Below are 18239 nucleotides of genomic sequence, written 5' to 3' on the forward strand. Positions count from 1 at the left end.
TCGTTCGAATGGAAAATCGTCGAAAGAAAATCGCGTCAGTTTCTCGGGTCGAACCGATTGAATTTCACGGTTTTCCCCGATCGAAGAATCTTCTGACGATTTTCTGTGACGATTCTTCTACCCCCCCCCCCACCCCCATATTCAACCTACCCCCTATCATCAAATCCAAGCTCGGTTTACCCTCGTCCGTTTTATACACGAACGCATTGTCCTCTCGTCTAAAATTTAACCCAATTTAAGTTTCGTGTTTCCAGCCAATCACCGCTCTGTTGACTTAACAATAAACCATTCTCCGCGTCCGAGAACTAGATGTAACCGCAGATCGAGTTTCCAAGCCGGGGGGAAGTGCTGCAATGCGGTCTCTTTCTCTCTCTCTCTCCCTCTCTCTTTCCCCCCTCGGCGTCGTCGTCGCTGCTGGCTTCCTTTGCGTACATTTCGTCGCGGAATTGGAAGGAAAATCGTGCGTCGACTGGTTCCTGCCAGAGCCGGGGAACGTCCTTGATAACCGATGACGACCAGTAACGGAATTCTGCGTTAACGTTTCTCGAAACGTCGTTCTTGTTCCTCTTTCGTCTCGTATTGCGACCGGGGTAACCGTGGAATTTCGGTGAGAGTTCCCTATTCGAATGGAGAAACACCATCTCGGTGTAATGATGTCTGGAGGACGGTGTCGCGGTGTTTCGGTGTCTACGGCTCGGTGTCTCGGTGATAAAGTTAACGAGAACGCGTCTAGCATTGCGATGTCTCTCTTTATTTGTCTATCTGACTCTCTCTCTCTCTCTCTCTCTCTCTCTCTCTCTCTCTCTCTCTCTCTTTCTGTCTCTCTTTGGCGCGATAACATTGATTCGAGTATCCCCTTCAGCGTGCGATTAGTATCTCTCAGACTCTTGTTCGAATGCGCGTTGAATTTTCTGCGCCGTCGAGGCGCAGCCGACGCGCTTCAAAGGGGAAACCAGACTTTGACGAGAAGTTCCGTCACGCATTGTCTATTTATGCGATCGTTTCGTAACTTTGCATTCGCGTGCTCTTTGTCCTCGCGTCAAAGGGACTGGAAGATACTCGTTCCGTCGCAATTAGAGGCAAGTTTTTCCGCGGGAACTGGTTTTCGCAGCTAGGTGTGCAGGTTTTCAAGGAACCGGCTGCCACGTCGCTACCGGGCCGGCAAACAAACGATAAAAATTAGGAGGGTGGAGGTGGGGTGGACGCAACGAGAACCCGATATTGTCGGTGTAGATCGGTGTAGATGACTGTACGCCGGTCTACGTGGGTGTAGATGGGACTACATGGGTGTAGATGGGTGTACATGAGCGTAGATTGACGTGAGATGAGTGTGGATGGGTGCAGATAGGTGTAAATAAGTGTGGATGAGTGTAGATGGGTGCAGATCGGTGTAAATGAGTGTAGATGAGTCTAGATCGCGGCAGATGGGTGTAGCTGAGTGTAGATGAGTGTAGATGAGTGTAGATGAGTGTAGATGAGTGTAGATGAGTGTAGATGGGTGTAAATGAGTGTGGATGGGTTTAGATAGATGTAGATGGGTGTAGGTGGGTGTTGATTATTATAGATGGCTATACGCGGGTCTATATGGGTGTGCATGAGTGTAGATTGAGGTAGATAGGTGCAGATAGGTGTAGATGGTTGTAGATAAGTATAAATGAGTGTGAATGGGTGTAGATAGATGTAAGATGGGTATAGATGGATGTAGATGGGTGTACATGGGTGTACATGAGTATAGATTGGGTTAGATAGGTGCAGGTCTGTTTAGTAAATGAATATGGATGAGTGCAGATAGGTGTATATGGTTGTAGATGAGTATAAACGAGTGTGAATGGGTGTAGATAGATGTAAGATGGGTAAAGAAGGATGTAAATGTGTGTACATGGGTGTAGGTGAGCGTATATGAGCAAAGATGGGTATAGATGGTTGTAGATGAATGTAGATGGGTGTACATGGGTGTAGGTAAATGTAGACGAGTGTAGAAATTATGATCGAAAATTGTCTGAGATGGAAAATTACGAGTCTGACTCGTATTTGTCCGAGATGGAGAATTACGAGTTTGACTCGTGGTAGCGTGTTTTGGTTCAAGTCGTCTATTACGAGCCGGACCAGTGGTTTAGGTTTTTACTTACCACGAGTAAGTAGAACGTAGACAGCAGGCCTTACGAAAGCAGACTGAAATGTTCGATCCACTACGATCCGTGATTCCTCTCAGGACCCATCTTTCTTCTTCCAATACACAGGGGTCCATTGATTCGTGCCGTTTGAGGGGAATACGATACGCCAGATGCATCTCTCTTTTCGATTATTCTTTTAGACGTCGACGAAACGATCATTTTAAAATTATTTTATCTCGAAGAGGAATTTCGATACTTTCGTAACTTGAACCTAAGAGGGTTCACGAAATAACAATAGTCTATTATCAGTGTGGTAACATTTAACATCTACATTAGGATTACCCGCTCTATCCAAGAATTTAATTCACGTTTATTATTTTTTAAATAAAATAATAATAATGATAATTTTTCGGTTCGGTATTCGTGATAAAATTTCACTTAAAGCAACAATTTTATACCAATTTTCGAAGTGTTATAAATTTTAAGTTATCAAAAATGATTCAACGTTCCGACCCTATTCGTAGTATTACATTTTTGATAAATTAAAATTTTTACTGTTGTAAACGAAGAACACGCGTCGGTAAGAATTTTACGCGGTAAATTTATTAGATTTGTTTTCAAGACATTTTATCATACTATCGTGCCTTCTAATCAATGATGTTAATCTTTCAGTTACAATTATTTATCGTACGTATTAATTTGGCAAAGCTCCCGACGAGGACCCGAAATAAGGTCGAAATAGATAGAGTCAGACCATTAAAACTCCGAGTTTACGATCCACTGGAAGGTCTAATAAAATTCCTACTATTATTTACGAAATGTGTATCGTTGCATTTCGAGAATAAATTTCGATACTTATATTCCGGATACGACACGTGGTACGAAATAGAAACGGTCGGCAGTTTCACGGTACGCGTTTTAACTTTATAACAGGTTATTACTCCAGCGAACAAATTTGCGCAAAACACGTATGTAAATATCATAGTACTTTGAGAACGAAGTCTGATACGCGCAACAAATATTTTCCATATTTTATGCAAATCTCGTTCATACAAGTAATGTATGTATTAAAATACTATATAGCTATTAAAATGCAACGATACGTATTTATTAAATAATAGTTTGTCGGATTGGTAATCTATTCTAATGTTTAAACATTGTGGTCGTGCAATTACGAGTTTGTCCAGAAAAATACGGAGATGCTTTAGCGTGCCGTTTCCCCTTAAATTGCCAAGAATTAATGGACCCGTGTGTATTGTAGGGAGAAAGAAAAATCAGTCCTGGGAGGAATAGCGACCCGTATTGTGTCAGACGTTTTGGTCCGCCCTCGTAAGTCCACATTCTACTTACCGATGGTACCACATTCTCTTTAACTCAGACTTTTTCTCTTTACGATATAAGAAAGTCTCTTATTAGACTCGAGCCGTAACGGTACAACTAACAAGAGTTCTTTTTTCCTCTAAATAACGCATTTCGTTCGAACTTCTTTCAACAAATTTCCTCTTTACGACGATATTCCACCAAAGTTTCTTTTCTAGGCGATATGTTTCACACCTTGCCCCATAATCACAGTTCTGTACACTTTTATACGGACTGACCCTCACGATATCAGTGGTTTGGGCGACCTGAGTCAAAACGGACCCGTAATTTGATTATATACAAACATTTTAAACGAAGATTCTATCACTTTATCGTACCTTTTTTTGATTCTCAAGGAAAGTTGCACTAATAATGGTATAAAGGAGAGATGAAAAGTCTCTCTGGGTCTGAAAAGACCCAGACGTGTCGCGACGAGGGCTAAACCGAAAATCATGCCTGTTGAAGATTAAAAATACGTTAAAACGCACCAGTATCGATGGTACCGCGTTAATTAACAAACGACGATTCGCGATCATAATTTCTTCATGGTTCCGTGGTAAACCAGCGAAAACGAATCATTGATAAACGTTTGGTAAACACGAATCAGTTAATAATACTTTTTTTTAACAAAAGTGTGTTGTAAATATTGGACGCGCGAAATTGGAATAACTTCTACGCTAATAATTTCCAAGCGTAGTAAAAATACTTGTTTTTGGAAAAACCAGTTGTATGATCGGTGCGCTCGGAAACGTGAGGTTTCGTTTAAAGAAATATTTGCGATCGCGCGTTTCGAACGCACACGTGCACGAAACTAGCGTTTAAATTTGCAGTGTCCGTAAAAATTGAACAACCATTTCGTCTGGTAAGGTTTTCTCCTATCTCGGACTGTCTTAACGGTACAATGTCTCCCAGCTGCGCGGAACACCCTGTATTTATGACACGAGATTCATTCGACTTCGAGACCAGCATAGTCAGAAAAATAAGTTGGATCCCATGTCTAAGGAGTGGGAGAAGTAACGAGTGTACCTATTGTATTGGTACACCAGCTACGATACGCGAAAGCCTCGGACCAAAATTCACATTTATAAAGTACCATCCATAAAACTCTATACCTCTGTTAATTATTCTGTTTTCTTTCACGAAACCTTAATCGATATATTTCCGAAATTTTCCCGATTAAAACAAGACTGAAACGCGACATAATTTGGACGATATTTATTCATTTAGGTGACACAAAATAAGTCTCTCTTCTATTCACATTTATCGTGGTGGTGCACGACGATAAAATACAACGCGATCAAATTCGGCTCGGAACCGGTAAAACCTAGTTTCTTTCACATTTATCGTTTAATAAACAAGTAAATACGATCTACGTAGCCCGGTATACCGTTACACCTTATACCCAGTGTACCAATAAAACAGCTACACCCGTTACTTCTCTTATTCCGTTCATGTTGCACTCCTTACTCTTCGCGCATGGAGTTCAGTTAATTTTTTTTACACCGATCCAGACTCGAAAAATCTTTCGATTTTTTGAATTTTCGGGTTTTGGTGTACCCGGTGGCCGAGAAACGTTCGACTCGGTCCGGTGGTAATATTTGGTAATCGGTGGACCCGGTTCCGTTTCGTTTCGTTTCGAACACTTACCAGCAGGAGTCTCGTCGTTCCAAAAGGAATCATCTAAAGTGTAATCGGCCTCTGCAACGAAAAAAAGAACAGAAAACGTGATTAGCGTACAGAGGTTTGCCGTACCGTCGTGCAGCTACGTTACAAGATGCCGGGCGTGCAAACGTTTAAAGAGCAGGCGCAGGGGATGGGAAACGAGATTCCAATCAGTGCACACTGAAGAGTGTTCGACCGTCTCGTTGAAAATTCTCGAGTTTCGCGATGAAAATTCCTATGGGAGGCACTCGTTCCGTAGCGAAACCAAGTTGTATCTCGGAGGAATTTCGGATGGGTTACCTGGGAATTTTCCACGAGGTGGAAAGTTCTTCGAAAGTTTTGAGACTACGTAACGCCGGGACTCGTGTTATCGAAAAACGATAAAGCGTCGATGTCGCGCTCCCGGCCTTAATGTTTCAATTTTAACGAGCCACCTCTTAACGTTTTATAAAGTTCTCGGTAAAAATAACGCGTGCGCCGATTTCCGGAGCCGCGTGGCTGTTCGAACGACGAGTACGTCTACGAGCAGAGACAATGATAAGTTTTGATACGCGTGTTCGTCAAAAATCGACGTTCGCGATACTCCTCGGGCAGTATGTACAGTTTCTCGGGGTAAAATTGAACAAATATTGTTATACGGTGTTTTATTATGTTTTTTTCTTAAGTTTACACTAGGTCCACCCTTTCGAGAGGACTAAGATACTTATCGAATGTAAAACTGTTTTATTGGGTTGTTCGGAAAGTCATTTAGTTTTCCAGAATGGAGAATATATAATTTAATAAAATGTTTATACATTCTAGAAAAATCGTGTTCCATTTTCACCAAAAAAAAAAAAACGAAATGACTTTCCGAGTAACTTGATATTAAAATTATCGGAGAACTCAAAGGAATATTTCCCTATTTGATATTTTACACTGTTGAAGAATTTGGGTATCATTGCACGTGGGCTAAGAACTTTTTGATTTTTTATCTTTCAAAATGTAGAGAAAGGGACTAAGATACATCGTAGAAGAAAAAAACGTATTAAATAAATAAGATTTTAACCGACTAAAAAAGAACTTTTCGGATCATTTTGTAAATAGTATTATAGTAATGTGAAAAATCAGGTTTGTGAATCAACTTCAGGAATCGGCCTTTTTTTATTTCGAGCGGAGACACATGCCATGCGCGAATCGTCCAATACGGAGAGCAAACGAGATAAAAAGTTTTTCCACATTCCTCATTGTATCTGCGCGAGAGTATCGCAAACAGATTAATAAAATTCTCCCGATTCAAACGAGTCCAAACACGACCGTATTCGGACAACTTTTGCTTACACATCGCGCAGGTCATTTTCAAAAAAAGGTTCAGTAGCACGTAATTGAAAATAGTCCGAATAGGGTCGTGTTTGGACTCATTTTCAACGGCAGAAGTTCAACAATCCGTTCCTAACATTCTTGCGGAGGTACAGTGTCAAAAATACAACAAATTTCTATTCTCATTACTGAATTGAGAATTTCCATTTCACCGATATATTTATCCCTTGAATCGAAGAAATGTAAACACTGATGGGTATTCACTTTCGTATATTCGTGAAAAGTTTTGGCACGCAATTGTTACCAATATTAACATCGATACTGATACTATTTTTCGTTTCTCTCACGGTTTGAGAACCGCTGATCTAAAAAATCCCCTCTCCCGCGATCGAATCGGTATCCGTGATTTCGGGCACGGAGGACAAATGTAGCCACTATAAACCGTTCGAGCGAAATTTTTACTCGGCGACGATCAAAGTGGAACGAAAGACGGCAGGATACACGGGCGGCTGTGAGAAGGTCTGAAGGAGGGCAATATTCTTTCCTAAGGACATTCGCCGGGTCGATCGAAATCGGGAAACACCCGGTTCCGACCTAAATCTCGACAGGATTGCAAAGCGTTGCTGAACACCGCGGCTTCGCAAATCCGGCGCCGACCGTTTTCCAACTCGCCATTTCTTCTTCTCGTAAACCGTCACGTTCCTGCTATACCTACCAATCAGTGACCGTCGCGCTTCGTCGGTTTTCTCCGTGGGAACGCGTTTAGCGCATTCGGCTCATCGTCGGGAAGTTGCAGTGTCTGCGAAACGCGTCGTCGTCACGGACCCGACGATAAACGAGTCGACGCGACGAACCGATCCGAACGACGTATTCCTTTGCCGCACGCTCGACCCCGATAAATCGACGATGTTGGTGCAAAAGTACCGCCGTTCACCCTATACCGTTTGGTCGACGCTTTCGACGAAAAGGAACGAAAATAAGGAGAAATAGGTGGACATTCGTTTGCTGCGATTTACAGTGGGCGATCAAATTACTATGAACACTTATTACGAAACTATTATTTATTGGAAGTTTGGTCAAAAATGGAATTGAAAGTGCAATATCTTGCGAACTATTTTAAAGCTTTTACGAGAAAAATTTATACGCGTATGTAAATGTATACATTGAGTAAAGTTTAAGTAAATGGTAGTTTTAAAGTGTTCGTAATAATTTGATCACTTATTGTACCTTAAGTTATTGTTTATAATGGCGAGTCATATGTCGATGTTCTTTGAATTTTGTCTCTATCGTACGTTAATCCTCTGTACTCGAGAGGCGACTCTCAATCGCTAGTTAATTTAATCTAATTTTTTAAAAGATCAAAATATCGTTTCCGTGTAATATTTATTTTATTTGATCTACGTGTGCTGGTATGTCACTTCTCCTATTTTTATATTTTCGTATAGGATTTATTTATTATTACTTTATCGTGTAGGGTGCTTTTCGTAAAGGATTTATTCTGTGAATAAATAAATAATAAAGAATCAGCGGAGAAGTTTCCGAGTTAGCGAGTGATGACGTAATTATAATTCCTTTGACTTTACGACAGAAAGGACGACATGCTTTTTTCGTGGAAAGAATGCTAATCTATAGCTAGCTAATTACAGCGTGTTTCTCGATTCGTTTTCAGACGTCGATGTTTCGAAGATTTTTATACGAACGCGAGAAGAAATTATAATTTTCTATTTTTTATTTCGTTGCAAATGGTAGAAAAGATGAGAATCTACGATCACCAAAGAAAATCACCGAAAAAAAGAATTGTTTTAAAAAGAAGGACTTACGTATCTAGAGTTTTCGTGCGTGTAAACGCGGAGCATGTTTGCAGAAGAAAAAACTTATATTACACTTCTTACACAACAACAATGTAAAATGAACTCTGGAGTACGTGGAATAATAGAAGTAATTAAAGCTATTTCGCCTTTTATGTATGGAATTATTTTTCTTTCTTGCGAAACGAACGTACAAGTGGAGATTGCAATACTATCGTATAAAATTACCGAAAATTAAAACTCTCCTCCGGAACACACGATAAAATACGATTCTAATCACAACTTGTACACTCATTTCATAAAAAAGAGAAATATTCTCGTATAAAGGAACAGTCTTAATTATTTAAATTATTCCATATAGTCGAGAGTCGATTTTATTTGCGTAACAACCGTAATATGAACTCTTTATTCGTTCCTGTATATATATTTTTTTTTTATGATTACACGTGTATACGTGTATTTTAATATTATTGTATTATACGTAAGTCCTTCTTTTTCTTCTTCGCACAAAAACCATATTATCAGCAATTTTTTTCGGTAATTGCGGGTTCTTGTCCCTTTCCTGGCACCGAATCAAAAACAAGTTAAGTATTAGAATTTTCGATGTCAACTACTGAAACCATTTTATGGTTTCCGCAGAAAATTTGACACTATTACGATAACGCACATCTCGTAGGTTCCATTATCGAACGATAAATGGGTTGGCACGTGATTTAACAAATTTTACACGATCGTTGTGTAAGAACCAAAAAGTATGTATCAGATTTTGCAATTGTTTCGTAAATCGTCCACTGTTAATACATTTCATTCGTTTCTTGTTTCATTTTTACCATCTGAATTCGAGAAGATCGTTTCGTCATGCGTGTCTTTGAGTATCGACAAATTCGAGAAGAATCGACTCGAACCGATTCGTAAGATACGTAAAAGTTACAAATTTTGTATCAGATTGCCTTGTTCTTTGCTTCGTTTTTACCTTGTTCATTGTTTCGTGTCTTTGGATATTGACAAATCGGAGAAGAATAGACTCGTAGGACTCGTGAGATACGTAAGAACTAAAAAACACGTATCAGATTTTGCGACAATTGTTGTCTAGTAAATGGTCGACTACCGGCGCGCTTGCCTCGTTCCTCGTTTCGTTTTTACCAACGAAATTCGATTCACGAGGAGGTGGTTTCGTTCCTTCTTGCGTGTCTTTGGATATTGACGAAGCCGAGAAGAATAGACTCGAACGATTCTTCGATGAATAGGACACTGGAGGAGAGAGAAGCAAAGACCGCTGAGAAATCGCGGCGAATACACGTGTATCCGGTGGAAAAATCTACGGAGCCGTGGACAGCGACGGGGGCGTAGAACTTTTCTCCGAAGTTTCATTAAAGCCCGCGAAACTTTTTCATCTCCGTACAAACCGTCCCGGGGTTTCATAAAATTCATAAAATGGACGGGCCGCGGATAAAAAGAACTCGGTTTCCAGTGGCCTAGTTCCTCCTCTCTCCGTAGTATACGAAAAATAACCCCGAGGCGAGGAGGGCCTCGAATAGATGATAGTCAATGACGGTGTTTCTATAGGGGCGAGCCCGTGGGGGAGACTTTTACGCAGGCACAGGCGGAAGAATTTCGCCAGGGGTAATCGACACGCTTCAAATTACTTCTGTTTCCCGTCCTTCGCCCTTTTTTAATAAATAATCGTCGAGTTATCGTTCGTTCATCCCGAGGACACGTCTGTCCGAGCGAGTCGACGTTGTGCACGATTCGCGACTACGCGGGTACGTGAGCTGACTTCAAGTGACTCCAGGTGACTCTGAGTGACTTCAGCTGACTCTGCGTGACTCTAACTGACTTCAAGTGACTCCAACTGACTTCAAGTGACTCCAGGTGACTCTGAGTGACTTCAACTGACTCTACGTGACTCCAACTGACTTCAAGTGACTCCAGGTGACTCTGAGTGACTTCAGCTGACTCTCCGTGACGCCAACTGACTTCAAGTGACTCCAGGTAACTCTAAGTGTCTCCGGGTGACTCTGAGCGACTCCAGGTGTCTTTAGGTGACTCTAGTCGATAATTAAAAATTGTTTGTGGAGGAGCTAAGAGTCGCGACGAGTCCCGGTTCGAGAAGGTAAGGAAAGTAAAAGTTCTAGAATTAATTTGCGACTACGCGCAGGCGTTATTATTTCGAAATATGATCTTAGGATGACTCTAGCTAACTATAGTCACCAATCGGAAATTATTTGCAGAGCCGAGAATGATAAAACAGGGCTTTTCGCTAGAAGGGCGAAAGCAGTAAAAATGCCATAATTAAAATAAAAAAAAAATAAAAATGAAGAGCTCCGTGTAAATATAACGGGACGTATACCCTTACGTATCGTTGTGTATGCTCTTATATATACTCCGTCACTCAAAAATCGTAATAGTTATTAAGAATCGCATATATTTAGATGCGAGATTTCTTTCGAAACGTCTGTCGAGCATCTTAATTATTTAAAAATCATAAATCGTTTTATTAGTAATAAAATATATCCTTTTCTCAAATTTGAAGGAGGCGGATAACTTTAGAATTAGATCGCTGATGCAATTTAGGGGTAGCCGTTCGGATTTGGTTTCGTGACGATTGCGCGATCGATCGAATGCAGACTGGCCAGAAAATTTGCAAAGACGCTCGACAGCCCACGTAAACGCAATCATTCCTGTTAAGCCTCTACTAGCTGTCTTCGTGTCTCGCTTTCCACCCGAACATAACACACACATACTCTCTGTCTCTCTCGCGCGCGCCGGGAAAATTAAGTTTTAATCCTATTGAGCACGACAATCGCGAGTTAATGCAGACACGGGCGAACACTACTTGCTCGGCGGAACTGGCTTTCAAACATCCTCGTCGACACGTAAACGCCTCCACGAGTCGAATGTTTCGCGTGGTAACGTAACATCCTGCAAGTTGGTCCTTCGAATGCTTCGACCCACTACACGAGTATCGCGCTTAAAGAACACGCGCGATACGTGTTTCACAAAGTGAACACTTACAGGCCTATGCTTGGGTCTGTTCGGACCCACGCCAGAAAATTTCTAATTCTTATTTGTCTCTTTTTACGATCTTCGAAAACATCCCTATGATTATTCAATGACCAGAAAACATGTTAATACAATGGTGTATTTACATTACGGTATAATTCGAAATATTTATTACATTTCTCGCGGTACCAGAAGATACACCCTAGAAAACGAAAATTCCATATTACCAATAGATTGCTGGGGTTTCCCCGATGAAAATGAGCCCAAACACGACCTCGTTCGGATTAGTTTTAAATATACGATTTTCTTCCAAAAAATTTTTTGAAAAATGATTCTTGCCATTAAAATGGTCCAAATACGGTCATGTTTGGTCTCATTTTCACCGTGAGAATCTTACCAATCCAGTGGCGACACTCCCGCGAAGATACAAAGAGAAACATAAAAATGTTTAGTTTACATTGGAGATTGTCGCATCGATACGCGAGGAGCATCGCTTTAAGGTTCAACGAACGTTATGTAATGCGAGTCTCGCTCGTTGTTGCGTTCAGGAGTGTTCACTCCTGGTGCATCTCGTTCACTCTTTCGTCGTACGGTTCGAGATGAAAAGATCCGGATTGGTGCGACGAATTCGCGACCAACCCCGGTTACACGCGTACGTTCGGTCCCGATTTTTTTCGCACAGAGTCGAGCACTGCTGCGCAGAAGCTTGTGAGCATTCTGCGTTACGATTAATTTTAGTAGTGCGGATGGACGTGCGTTACTCAGTTTCATTGACCACATCGAGCGTCACTTAATGACGGACCGAATGCGGTTGACGAAAGCACAGCTGTTGGCGAAATGCGCTTAGACTGTATTATATCGTCGAGTAACAGGGGTGGTCGACATAATGTTCGCACTGTAGAATTAAACGGTTCAGAAACTCCTATAATCTGCTACGTAAACCGTCGTCGGCCGGGGGTGGTGGTGGAGTTAATGGGAATGGGGAAAGATTTACACCGAGTGAATTTGGTTTGCCACGGTTGAAACAAGTTGGTGCTCGCACCGCGGATGATAGGTGTCGGTTGTTAACGCGGGGAAAATTTAATTAGTTTTTATCGATTGAAACCGACCTATATCCTAGACAGGGTCAAAGTGAGGGGAAGGAGAGGGGGGGGGGGAGACGATAGTTAGACGCCGTATCGTTTTTTAATCCGTCGATTCGTTCTTTGCTGTCCGTGGCATCTTTACGACGGAATCGTGAAAACGGGTTGCTCAAGTCCATTCTTCGTGAAAAAACGAATCGAAAATGTCAAACAACATATTTTCGTCCAACTGTTCGTTATCGAGAAAATCAAGCTCGAACATTGGTGGGGCACGCGTTACGTTTGGGGAAGTTTGAAGCACCATTGCGAATACTGTGCTACAATAACATTAATTTCGGAAGGTAAGTACTGGATAATTGTACACAGTTCGTATCGAGATCTTTCGGACCGAGAATTAACTACAATTAGATGCACGGATGCCCCGATAAATTTTCGGATCATACGGATATGCCCCGATAAATTGTACGGATAATTTTCATTCAACATTTTTTATTTGTTTTTGTACGGGGAATCAGTGATAACGCTCTGTATAAGTATTGCATCGTAGTACGTGAAATTGTTGATATGCGATCATTTGTAGATTGATCACGATTAATAATGTAAAGAATATTATGTCACATTGTTGTTATATTGCTTTTTCGTCCAAAACTCGGAAGAAACCATACACCGAAAGATATTTATAAGTTTCTACAAAAACGTTAATTTGCATTTAAGTTAAAAGTTGATCGCAATTAATACAGCCAAACCACAGTACGATATCTATCCATGATGGTTAACATACCGTTCTTTAAATAATAATTTTAAATTTAGAAAAATTTACTCAATTATAACGTTACCATTAGGAATACTTTTCCCAAAGGTCAAAACGCAGAAGAGAACACACATCAAGACATCAATTGTTTATAGCTGCCGAAAAAGACGTTAATTTGTATTTACGCGTCTCTTTGTAACTCCGGGAGAAATTGACTTTGTGCACGAAATAAGCGTTGAGCGAGACGGGCGACTTTCTGTGCCAAAAAAGGTCCCCTAATTCCCTGGAGTGTATATACACGTACTATGTATATACACCATTCTCGACTTTACCTTCTCGGTAGGCTTAAAGTATTAACTGGCCTTCTTAAGAGAAATTCATCGATCACCACCGATCCACGGAGTCGTTCTTAGGTCAAACACCGATCCAATCTTCTCGTTGTTTCACGTGTGATACCGCGTTGTTGAAAAAAGTTTTCGACGAAACGCCGATTTAACTCGAGGAAAAAATTGGCACCACGAAGCGGAGAGAAGCGGGTGTAGCTCGCGTCGCAGCCGATGAACTCCCAACTCGCTCGGTTCCTCTTCGCCCCGAGGGCTTTTAACGATTTCGCGCCGAGACTCCGTCTACGGCATCACGGATGCAACCGGAACCCTAGGCGAGGCGGAGATATACGAACGAAGCAGCTCCCCGGGGTTTCTGGGCAGACGTCGGTGCTCGCGGAACGCAACAATCGCGAGCGTAATATTCGCACGGTGGAATTAACCGGGTTCGGGAGGCATCTATAATCTACTGGTACAAACCGTCGAAGCGGCAGCCAGGGCAACGGGAAATAGCAACGGAAGATAGACGTAACGAGGATCCGGATTTCGCGCGGAACAAACCTACCTGGTTGCTCGCGGAACAAGTAACCAGGGTGATACTGTTTCTAGTGGAACGAGTGGGGGAAAAGGCACAGACCTAACGAGTTATCGCGCGATAAATTGTTACCAAACGGCAGGAATGATTATTCCAAGCCGAACTCACTGATAACGATGGTTATTAAAGGGTAGATGTTTCTCTGTTCGTGATCTATCCCTGATTGGTTTAGCGGAACAGACCTCCCTGGTTGCTCGCGGAACAAGTAACCGAAGTGATGCAGTTTCTAATAGAGAGGAAGGGCACAGATGTAAGGAGTTATCGCGCGATAAATCGTTACCAAGCGACAGGAATGATTATTCCAAGTTAGAGGATAGATGTTTCTCTAGTTCGTGATCTCTTCTCGATTGGTATAGCGGAATAGACCGCCCTGGTTGCTCGTGGAACAAATAACCGGGGTGATACTGTTTCTAATAGAGAGGAAGGGCACAGATGTAACGATTTATCGCGCGATAACTCGTACCAGAGCACTGCTTTTCGAAAATAAGAGTGGGGGCACGACCTCCAGAGGTAACTAGACTCAATGACTCTTGCCACGACTCTCCACGGTGCGATCTTGATTTCAATTAGCAACGCGCAACGTTAGTCGCGCGGTTAATAGTTCCAGAGTCACCGTTTCGGTTCAATTGTGTTCAACGAGGGAGAGCCACCTAACACCTGTCTTCCTCCGATTTCAACGTGTTTCCGCGGGACGGGTAATTCCGGTCGTTGTTGTTCCTTGAAATAGAAAACGCGTTACTCGATTTTCTGTGGCATCGTTGTTCATGAGCAATACGAGTGGTTTGAATATTTTGGTTCTGGGGACGATAAAAAGTAGTTCTGTTGCTAATTTCTCCCGAAGAAATCGCAAGATTTTCTAATACAGCGGTTTTGTCACACATCGATACACGTTCTGAGAGTACTCGAAATGTTGTTCAGTAAGGAATAATAACAATTATAAAATTGGCAACACTTTAAGATTGAAATATCGATCTTTTCTGCTTTTGTACAACTTGCATTTATTTGGAATATTCTACGCTTCGAGATGGAATTAAAAAGGTCAATGGGAACACGAAGAGTGTTCTGCATGGGTTACACCTGATGGCTATATTTGCAATTCGTGTAATAGTCAAGCATGTTGAAATGAAAAATAATACAATTTTTTTAGTATTTAACCATTTTATTGCTTCTTTTTATGAAGAAATGGAGAGTTTTAAGAGTTCAATTTTGTTACAATGTTAATTTATGTTTTCTCGGTAACGGTAACAGAAACTGGACACTTTGAGTTATGATTTAATATCAGAGAATCAACAAATATGTAACTTGTTCAAGTGTTATGGCATTCTTGTCGAGGTAGTCTGACTTACCCCGCTTTTCCCCTGCAGGTCTCTGTTGGAGTAACTTCTAAATGCTTTCGTTTGTATAACATTTATATTAACTTGTTATCGAGATTGTTACGTTGCTACTTCGAAAAGAGCAATTTATTCGTTGAAATTTCTCACAACAAGGTGAAATATCCACAGAAACTCGTGATGAAAATAAAAAATAACACACTCTTGTAGAATATTAAATAACAGCATCTGCACAACTATGGCTAAAGGGATTCTTTTGTTTACGCGAGTAAAATGGTATATTCGTGAATAACAGAGAAAAATTGATAGAACCGCGAGTTTTTATACCATTTCCGGCGCAGCAACATCGACAAAATAGATCGATATTCAAGGTATATGCATATATACAGCTGTATGGTAGAAAATATTATTTGTTTATATTTTTACGATTATCGTGTGCTTACGCTTAGTAGAAAAGTGCTGTCCGTAGTAATAGTGGAATACATCAATCGTCGTTAACACGTTGAACGTTCATGATGGTCACTGGTGACCGGTATTCCTAATTTACAACATTTTTTCAACCCTTGCGCCGTACGTCAACATAACCTCAATCCGTCCAGCCGGACATTTTCCAGTCCTTTCGACTCTTTTTGTTCTTATTTGTACTATATCAGATGTTACCTTATACGTCGTACTTTGTGCTTTTAGTGAACTTAATGGATTCATACGTTGCAATTTTTATCATTTCATTCGTGAATGAAAATTTAACTAAATTTTAAATTTGGGGAGTGTGTCAAATTTCCAATAAATTTACGACATAGAATTGTTGTTAGTTAAATTTGAAGAGTGTGTTCAATTATCAATAAATTTACAACATAGAATTGTTGTTAATTAAATTTGAAGAGTGTGTAAAATTTTCAATAAATTTACAACATAAAATTGCTGTCAATTGCTCAAAGCCTTTCGAGAAGGTATTCGACAGACCAGGTGTATATAATTTTTCAATTCGCGACAGATATTGCGAGTAACAAGTAATTGTTGGACGATCAGCTTTCCATTGTAATTAGTTTGCTTTTACTTGTTCTCAGTCGCTAAAGGCCCCTTTCACTGGACAGCCGAAATTTTCGTGACACGTTACTCGGTGCGGCGCGCTTGCTAAATAGTTCGAAATTCGATTTCGCTCAAAGTCCAACTTCCATTTCATCCAGCGTCTGATGGTTAGAGTTATCCCTCTCGATTAAATACCTTGGGTAAATCTTGAAAGTGCACCACGATCGTGGCAATTTTAAATATTTTTATTCGAAGAATAGCCAACGCGTATCGCAGGAATTTGAAATTATCATTAAATTCAACGTTCATTCAAAAACTTGGGGAATACTATCCAAAGTATTTTGGATAGTAGTATTTTGGATAGTAGTAGTTTGTATAGAACCATGATTGTTGAACAATCATCGAGGTGAGAGCATACGTGCAGACGAGCGAAGGAACGTTTCTAAGTTGAGCGGCCTAGATGATTATTCGGATGAAGATTTATTTCAAGTTATACGAAGAATTCCCTATGTCGCTTCTGGTGGTGATTTTCTCGCTACGCGTACGTTGACGTAACGTTCAAATAAATTTCAACGAAGCCGACCTCCGCTCGTGTGTGTTCGAGAGTAATTAAATTTTTCGCCCGGCAACTGTCCTCGCTTTGCTTTGCTTCGGTTCGCGTGACGTACCCGCAGCTCGTCCCCACCACGTGAAAATCATCGAATATTCCTTCTGGTGTTCCCGATGGAGGGACAAGTTTTTGAATTAAACGGGAACTGTTCGGAAGATCAAAGTCCCTTACGATGCCCGCCACTCGAAATATCTTGTAATTAGTCGATACCTTTAGTAACCCTCGGCAAAAGTGGGAATCATCAAGTTTTATTCGACGCTGATTGCATTCGATCCGTGTCACTGTTATCGGGGTCAAAGGTAGAATTATCAAGCTTCTATCGAAGGAGTCGGTTCAAGGGTCGTATCCTCGATGGAATTGTTTGTTAAACTGTAGCAGCAAAGCTGACCCGAGAGTACACATTCTTGCAACTTTCGGAGACTGGAGTCAAGGGTATTCGTTCTCGATGATTCGAATATAACGAGAGGATCAGTTATTCCAAGTCAAATTTTCCTATAGTGGTGAATACTAGAGGGTAGGTGCTTCTATAGTTCCATAATCTTTTATCAATGAGGTTATAGGCAAATAAAATTCGAATATAACGAGAGGACTAGTTATTCCATGTCAAACTCTCTGGTAGTGATGGGTACTAGGATGTAGATACTAGATACTCTGTTCAATAAGGTTATTATAATAGCTAATAGTTCAATAAGGTATATAACGAGAGGATTATTTATTCCAAGTCAAACTTTTCGATAGTGGTGAATACTAGAGGGTAGGTACCTCTATAGTTCCATAATCTCTTATCAATGAGGTTACAGGCAAATAAAATTCGACTATAACGAGTGGACTAGTTATTCCAAGTCAAACTCTCTGGTAGTGATGGGTACTAGGGTGTAGGTACTAGATAGTGGTGAATACTAGAGGGTAGGTACCTCTATAGTTCCATAATCTCTCATCAATGAGGTTATAGGCAAATAAAATTCGAATATAATGGGAGGACTAGTTATTTTAACCAAGGTGTAGGTACTTCAATAAGTTTATGGTCTATGCTTAATAAGGTTATAAGAGGAAATCTTGGTATTTAGGAATGTTATAACGTAGAACCTATACTCAATGTATTGCACGAAGAGAAAAAGATCGATCTTGAAAGGAATTCCATGTCGTATTGGTTCAGACATTTTGATCAGTCTTCATAAGGTCTGTTATCCAGGTTTTCTCCACCCCAAAAGGTTCCCTCATTATTGTTTTGAAGGAATAACATACACATGGTACTTTGGAACAAATATCGTTGAAC

At 40.8% G+C, this 18239-nt stretch overlaps 1 protein-coding gene across 23 annotated transcripts in view; it reads right to left on the minus strand.

Annotated features, from left to right (window-relative positions):
* Positions 1-18239, minus strand: part of Mmd (disintegrin and metalloproteinase domain-containing protein mind-meld) — a 189574-nt gene that overhangs the window by 74815 nt on the left and 96520 nt on the right. For 22 of the 23 annotated variants that reach the window (XR_012992330.1, XR_012992329.1, XR_012992328.1 and 19 more), the window contains one exon: positions 5121-5171. The exons of the other annotated variant lie outside the window; for it this stretch is intronic. Coding sequence is in view for 18 of the 22 variants with exons in the window: in XM_076313257.1 (XP_076169372.1) it covers positions 5121-5171 (51 nt within the window). In the remaining 4 variants the exon portion in view is untranslated. The remainder of the gene's footprint in view (positions 1-5120; positions 5172-18239) is intronic. 23 annotated transcript variants of the gene reach the window in all.

This window comes from Ptiloglossa arizonensis, chromosome 5, assembly GCF_051014685.1.
Source record: "Ptiloglossa arizonensis isolate GNS036 chromosome 5, iyPtiAriz1_principal, whole genome shotgun sequence".
Lineage (NCBI taxonomy): Eukaryota > Metazoa > Arthropoda > Insecta > Hymenoptera > Colletidae > Ptiloglossa > Ptiloglossa arizonensis.